General features: G+C 34.5%; 1 protein-coding gene across 1 annotated transcript in view; it reads left to right on the top strand.

Annotated features, from left to right (window-relative positions):
* The window catches only part of LOC113232577 (huntingtin), a 77372-nt gene that overhangs the window by 10079 nt on the left and 59171 nt on the right, over positions 1-8122 (top strand). Inside the window, exons 10-18 of the mRNA XM_026467344.1 lie at positions 83-192; positions 1105-1229; positions 1546-2003; positions 2073-2366; positions 2897-3093; positions 3473-3592; positions 4520-4772; positions 5478-5652; positions 6611-6859. Of these exons, the coding sequence (XP_026323129.1) occupies positions 83-192; positions 1105-1229; positions 1546-2003; positions 2073-2366; positions 2897-3093; positions 3473-3592; positions 4520-4772; positions 5478-5652; positions 6611-6859 (1981 nt within the window). The remainder of the gene's footprint in view (positions 1-82; positions 193-1104; positions 1230-1545; positions 2004-2072; positions 2367-2896; positions 3094-3472; positions 3593-4519; positions 4773-5477; positions 5653-6610; positions 6860-8122) is intronic.

Genomic DNA, 8122 nt, shown 5'->3' with positions numbered 1-8122 from the left:
CTTGTTTAATATTTAATTAAACTGTAACTGTAAGCTTTTCTCAACATAACATTATCGTGACATGTTAATTTTTTTCTTTCAGATTAATATTGGCTCGTCGACTGACGACGATATTCCTTTGAAATTCTGCGCTAGATTGTTGGCATCAAAATTCCTTTTGACAGGAAATAAAGGAGACCTTATACCAGACAGGTAAAGCATTTAATACTGAACTATATAGTTTATATTCTATTAAATTTACGTCTATTAGTGAAGTATTGTAAAAAATATTAAGTCATTCGAAAATAAACTTTATATGGAAATTGTTTTAAGGCACCGACTTAAAAAAAAATTTACGCCATCTCAGAAATATACCACATGTCGATAATGTCATAAGTCAAAATATATAACATTTTGGCGATTGTTACAGGTGTGTACATGAACTTTTTAGCTTTTCGGTATATTAGAAAAAATATGGCAATATTATATTCAACCGTGATTATTCCGTGATTTATAAGTCAACCGTGACCATGGGACCTGTAAAGGGCCCGAAACGTCGGTTTGTTTGAAAAAACAAATATACGCGATTTAAATCCGGAAAAATAGTTTCATTTCCTAATATTATATTTAAAAAAGTAAATTAATTTGCTACTCCGCGAACCCGATTCAATCCCGTAAGTGGAGGTTGAATCGTGCAAAATAGCTGCACTTGTGTTAGATATTTTTCTTGCAATTAATTTTCCCTCCTCCCTCCGCATAAAGTAAGTAAAATAAATAACACAAACGCAATTACAGTCGCAGACACCACATCTAAATATATACCCGACACGTGTTTCGCCTCTACTAGGCACCCTCAGGGTTGTTGATTGTTTGTTTGTTGATGATTGGTTTCATTGGTCAAAGTATTTCACGTGACGACATTTGGCCAGTATACGATTCGTCGGTTTTGCGCGTCAAATACACCTAAGATTTTTAAAAATCCTCTTCGTGATGAATTAGTTTTTGATATATAGGCCGCTATTCCAGAAAGCCATCGACGTATACATACATAATATTTAATAAAAAATACGGTTACAACAGAACAACCTTTTGCATTGTTTAATGAAAGTAAATCTGTTTACTTAGATCGGTTCGAGTGTCAGTGAAGGCGTCCACATTAAATTGCCTATCAGAAATATTAACTCTCTACCCACAAGCCATGACAATGTATTTAGACAAGGATGCTGACGTCAAGGGACATAATGTTTCTGGTAAGTATTTCCTTACAAAACTCAATTAGATCAACACTTAAAAAATTTATAATTCGTTACGTACAGAGAGAGAGAGAGAGAGTGATAATAGATAGATGAACGGCACAAATTTCCAGAGTGAATGTGAGGAAAAGCAGTTCGTACTATAATACTAAAACACAGGAATATACTTAAACTATTCCGTTGAACTTTATTAGAAGAAGAAACGTATTTTTAAAGGCATGAACCGAAACGTCTAAGTCCGAACAAAATCTAATCTAAATTACGCTACTTGTGACACTATTTTGATGATGAATATTGTATGATGTTTGTTCAGGTTCATCTGAAGGTACAGACTCAAACCAAGATCAAATAAACGATTTCATTCTCGAAAGAAACGTTTGCTACCAAGATTCTTTAACTGATTCTTTGAGCCAAGACCTTCTTAACCGCAGTATGGAAAGTCAGCATAGTCACCCTTCCAAGAAAGACAGTAAAGATTGCAAATCTTTAGAGAAGTCACAAGACAGTGTTGAACAAAAAAGTTCTTCTAAAGATGTACAAAGCGCTATTCTTGACAGCAGAACAAAGGAATTAGTTGCAAGCGCTATGACAGACAGTACTAACCCAAATATGTCAATGAGTAATTTTACAAACGTCACTAGCAATTCTAATATGACGACGAGTAATGATCCTGGATACCCAATGTCCAGTAGTGGCGATGTACTATCGTCCTCAATAGATTTGGATATGAAATTTGATCACTTTGGTGAATCGACAACTAATTTGGATAACGTAAAAGATACAGAACAGAAAGAAAGAGCTAAACGGCCTTTGAAGAGAACTGATGAAATTCATAGTAAGGATGCTCCTGACGGTTTTGTAGAAAAAAATGTCAAAAGCGAAGATTTGGAAAAAATGGACACAGAGAATGATAAAGATTTTGAATTTCAACACATGTCTGATATATTTGTTCTATTAGAAAGCCATTGTGATCCTCAAATTAGAGGACTAGTCAGAGTATGTATAGGGAATTACGTAAGCGCATCTTTGGAACTCTCACATGGTGATTATCATAGATGGAGGAATTACTATATGCTGCCCAAAGATGTTAGTCAGAATATTAGTACCGAAAAGTTGGTCGATTTCGTTTTGAAGGTATGTCTGAATTTTTGTATTGCCACCGACTACGTCTCTATGTTTTGTCTCATGTGAAAATATATTATGTAAATAATAAAACAATAAACAGCTACTTCAATTTCTGTGTAGAAAGACATTGGTTGGTTTTGTGTAGTATAGTTAATTTTATTTTGAAAAGAATAACATTAATTTTAATATTGATTAAAGCTACTAGTATTTAGAGTTTCTTTTTCGGTAGTCATCTTTTGAAATGAATAGTTTTTTCGATTTCTTAAGTTGTCGCGATTGCTACACTGATTGAGATGGTAAAGATTGTACTATAGTTTAGAATAGGGTGGTTTGCACTAATGTTAGACATAGCTGTTTGATGAATTTACGTTCTCAGAGAGCCGTGACAGTGCTTGTAAACAAGCCGAAACACTGGATTGAAACAGCGAGTATACGAGATTGCTATGAAATAAGTTTCATTTCTTGTAATAGTTTTTTTATAAGTTTTCATTTACTGAAGACTTTAAAATTATTTACTTGTTTTCATGTTTTCATTATAGGGTCTCTCTGATGAAATTCACTCAACGGTAAACCACGCTCTATCATCTCTGACAAACATCTCTAACGCACTAGCTGAAAGTGTGCATTGGTCGCTACTTGTGACGTCATTGAACGCTCTATTATCTGTCGAGAGCAATAACTATTGGCTGTGTAGAGTCAATTTGTGTCGTCTGTATGAAAAATTGCCTTACCAAAAGTAAGTATCTTTGTGTTATACAAAATGCTATGGATATTTACTCTGACTATAGGAAACCTAGCTTTTGACCAAGTATGTGCTACGTTATAATATAAAAGTGACGGGACTTACTCGCGTAGTATTTTAGTCGGAAGCGGTCCGACTAGTTTCGACCATAATCGATGGTCTTCTTCATGGGTTGAGTGCGTGAGTGGGTTGAGTACGTATCACACTTCTATCACACTTTCCGTATATATAATTTTATTCAAATCAATTGACCACGCTCTATTTATAATGAATCAACTAATCGAAGCTTTACTTTGTAACAAAACAGCAATGTTAAATTTTGATTTTTAACATTTTTGTCAATTTGTCAATTAACCAATTAATTTTCTTTCAGGCTTTTCATTCTGTACCCTGGATACCACACAAAAAGCAAATTAATAATGGATACCCTGTTCAGATTGTTAGGAGATCAAGATCAGAAAGTGAGAGCCGCTGCAACTCAGGCCTTGACTAAGTAAGAATTGAATGAATTAATATCTTTATCTGTAACTTTTTTTTATTTAGCATAAGTTCTCGATTCTATAGAGAATGTTGTAACCAAGAAACTAACACTTTTGACGAGATACAATAGTAGTTTATGTGACTGTTACATAATGATAGGTATTACACACGGGTGAGGATTGAAACGAGCCGACAGGGGAGTTTCATAAAAACATCTCACGAGTGTTTTAATGCCTAATTATGTAGAGTTACGTACACTGCTTTATCTATACACATATTGTAAGCTCTCTATGATGTGTTCAGGAACCGTATGTTACAACTGGCGAAACGGCGGCAAATAAAAACTTTTCTCACGCATGTCACACAACCGCAGTTTTTATTTAATTCATAGACAAACTAGAGTCGGCCTCAACTATCATATCGTTCGATATCAAGTAACGTGTGAAATTTGTGAAAATTGTTTGCTATTGAATGTCAAGTCGAATGAAATGTTAATTTCGAATAAAACTTCATCTCGACTGATATTAGAATTGAGGTCAAATCAAATTGTTTTGTTTTTTAGAGATGTTCGAAATTTGAATGTAATAATAACATCGAATTCAATGTTATTATGAAGCAATAATAACATTTTCACAGATAAGAAATTTGTTCTAACAAAACAGTATATATTTATGCTGATTGTAATTTGCGGTTTTTGAACACATCATAGAGGGTTTATGATACATATTATGTAGAAAAAAGGTTAACAGCAATGTGTGTAAAAGCTTAGTATAGAATTATAAATCGAAGAAGTGCTTTATGACTTTTATAATTATTTTGGTAACGGGAATTTCAAGGATTTCCACACATTTTTACAAAAAAATTGGAATTTTTTTTTTTGTTTTTTTTTTTTTAGTATTTGTGCTATTGTGCTATCTACACACATTTATATCTCTTACAGCATTATACCGAAGATCTATCCATCTAAAAAACACACTCCAACCTCCATGGTGGCAGAAATTGCCAAAGAACAAAGTTGTCAATTCACATTCGATCATAAGAGTCTCTCTCTGGATTTAGTTAGAGAGATGTATTTCTACTACGATTTGCCAGAATTATTGAAGAAACGGGAAGTTATTAACAGTGGCAATTTGAGAATTATTGTCGGTGATTTGATGGGTAGACTTATGAGTTCTAGTTGCAAATTTCTTTCGGTAAGTATATAATTTGTTATTAATTTTATAATGGGAATGGGACGGGAATGTGAAACAATTTGTTCCCTTTGTGCTATTCTTACAATTTATCATTTGGCAAAACACAACAAACCACTTGAGGTGGCTTCCCACAGTCTGTGATTTTACCGATCACTTTGCACGAGCTCGCATGCGCGCATCATAGGAAGAGCTTTTTCCGCGGTTTTTTGATCTTTGTGTAATGAACTTGTAAAATCACAGACCCTTCGAGGCCGTTATAACGAGGACTTTGTTCTTGTTTTTGTTTTTAATAATATGTTTAGATATCACTGAGATAAAGTTGATTTTCTTCAAAACGCTTAGACATTACTATTACCGTACGTAAAGTTAAGTAGGTTACAGTGGCGAGGCGTCCATATAACTCGTTTCCCACCTTCTTGCCTAAAATTTTCCACGTTTTAGTAGTAATTCACAATTTTTTAATTTTTTTTTTAATTTCTAGAATAACTTAACCAGTGAAATGATGCGTACTAGTATCTCGTGTGCTAATTAATCAATGTTCGTTGAAGTGTCACGCCGGCGTCACTTTTTGTTAAGGCCTGGGTTTTTTGCTTTTCTCGGCCTTTACTAACGACAATTTTCACGCCTCGACACTGGTAGGTTACTCAATTTACGTTCAAATAGACTACTTCTACGAAGTAGTACTCAAATGAAAATTATTTTTAGCAAGGTCTTCTGGAAACACTACAATCTATTTGCAACAAATGGTCACCGTGGAAGCACATCGAGGCGTATTCGGAACAGGGCATACTAAGTTATTGTCTTGATAGCCTGGACTATTGCAACAGCACTGTTGCCACTAGGACTATATTGACGGATATTTGCGCTTTGGTTTATCCAGGTATTTGACTAGAGTACAGAAAGATACGTTTTTCATACAAAACTGAGGACATGCTTGCTTGTACATTTTATTTTATTTTATCTGGAAAACATACGGCATCATATAATACATTTAATTTTTAACAAATATAACAAACACTAGTCAAAACAGTTTCCACTAATGTTTAAAATAGTTACGTTGGATAGACAAATTTGTACATAGCTATAACCAACTAACATAATAATTACCACTATGCAAGAAATTATAAATCACTTTTAATTATAATTTATATTTATTGGATATCATGATGTTCAATCATCGATATTCAATTATGTTATGGGAAATCACTAGTTTGTTATATCGAACGAACAGTAAGAAAAATTCCTACGATTATTCCCCTTTTATTTTATTAGCATAATTAGTAATTAATTATGTTAATAAAATAAAAGCTTCCTAATGGCAGATTTGAACCGGAATGTCTTATTGTCAAATATATTAATTTCTTGATATTCAGTATTAAATTGTGTACAAGCCCATACAAGGAACCTATTTTTAAATAATTAATGCGACAATAAGGTATTGCAAATGGGCCTCGCGGACGTAGGTTGGGTCTAGGACATTTTAATGAAATTTAAGTTAGTAATAAGTAGAATCAATGTGATTGTTAATAAATTTGAAAAGAAAAATTTGATCTCTAAGCTCTCTCCGTTTTTGCAAAGACATAATTTTTGTAGGTTTAAAATTTCATTTCATTTCATTTCATTTCATTTCATTTATACTTCAATCTTTTAACAAATTTATTTTGCACTCTTTCGATCATGTCGACATGTTTATTATAGTTGGGGTTGGGGCCACCCCACGATTTTAGCGTTTTTCTCATTGTACTTTGCTGGGTCTTACGAGGATAGTTGCTTTTTCAAGTCACCTAATGGTGTATTTCCTTTGAAACACCAACATTAATGACGATTAATTTTTTCAGTTGAAGTTCATGCGGTAATGAGCCACAAAACATCAAATCTAGACATCTTCGAACATGAAACCCAAACTAAAGATAAATGGCAACATCTAGACAATGATAAAGTTGCCAATTTAGCAGAGAAGTTCCTACAAGTCACTTTGAAAATGCTCAATGTACTTGTGCATTTGATTGAGGAAGTTAATCCTAATGTGCATTTGAATAAAGTTGGCATTGCCTTACCTGGTAGTCCTGTTAGGCGGAAAACTCAAGGTGAGTTTGTAAATTACTTTCTGTTTATATAATGTATGCAATAAATGTGCCTTCGATAAAACTGTTCTTTTTTTGTCATTTGCCAGAAATCAGTCACATTTTGTGTAAGTGTTTTGTTTTTAATTCTTTATTTTCTATCATATAATCATTAACAATCATGATTTGTAAATGTATGCTTTCATGGGTTATACGGTATAACGGTATAAAAGTTCCTGTATAACTTATACCAGAACTTTTAGGTTTTTGTATTGTGTTTGACATCGTCGGTAACGTGGCGGTGGATAGAGAGAAGGACCGGCAGGGCCAATTTAGTAAAATAACTTTTTTGAATTGGTTTTGGTTTTAAAGTTTTAGGTATTGCCCCTTAGTAATGTAACGACTCTGGTTCTCATAGTAGATACAGGGAATCGCCTATATTGGAACCTGGTAATGGTCTCGCACATTGTTACATATTTCATTCTTCTTCTTATCGCGGTAAAAGGATTTGCCCATCAGCATAAGTTAAACGCCGATTGTTGCCGAGGTTATGGGAGATATAAGTACAGGAAGCACAGGTACAGGAAAGAAGTTGTACGTCGTGCGGGGAGGCTCTTTTCGTGCACCCCACAAATTACATTCAAATTTTTTTTAGGGAATAAGGCTTAATGTACTTATATTTCATAATTAACTAATATAATGGTTGCTAGTTCTGAGAGCGCTGCACATTTTCTCTCTAAGGACTGATTCAGGCGCGGCGGCGGATGCGTTTGGCGTCTTCCCTTTCAGTGTCGAAACGGCTACGGGCGGGTATACCCACACGTCGATATTGCAAACAGACGCTAGACACACACACAGTGCTTCACTGTGAAAGGTATGGGTGGTCTGGGTCAATCGATCCATTGTAGCAGGCTTCGGCGGGCGCGGGTGCGTGTACATCAAATGTAGACGCTCCTTGCGAGGTTAAGAGTAATTTATTTAAGGTTAAGGGTAATTTATTTTTATTTTATTTATTTTATATTCGGGTTACATAGACCCATAAATACATGCCTAATAGAATAACATACATAATAATATAAAGGACCGCGACGCAACGTGGGTGTCCGGTAACCTTCCCCGAAAACGTCGGTACATGACACCCTTCGGCCAAAAGTCCTCCCTCATGAACGTCGACAGACCTGTTGAGTTGGTACTCTCATCACAAATGAATTAAAATTTATATTGTGGCGGGACTCCCAACTCTTCTTCTTCTTCTTCTTCTTCTTCTTCTTCTTCTTCTTCTTCTTC

This window comes from Hyposmocoma kahamanoa, unplaced genomic scaffold (assembly GCF_003589595.1).
Source record: "Hyposmocoma kahamanoa isolate Upper Pololo Valley unplaced genomic scaffold, ASM358959v1 76, whole genome shotgun sequence".
In the NCBI taxonomy this organism is placed as follows: domain Eukaryota; kingdom Metazoa; phylum Arthropoda; class Insecta; order Lepidoptera; family Cosmopterigidae; genus Hyposmocoma; species Hyposmocoma kahamanoa.
This window is presented reverse-complemented; position numbering and strand designations above follow the sequence as displayed.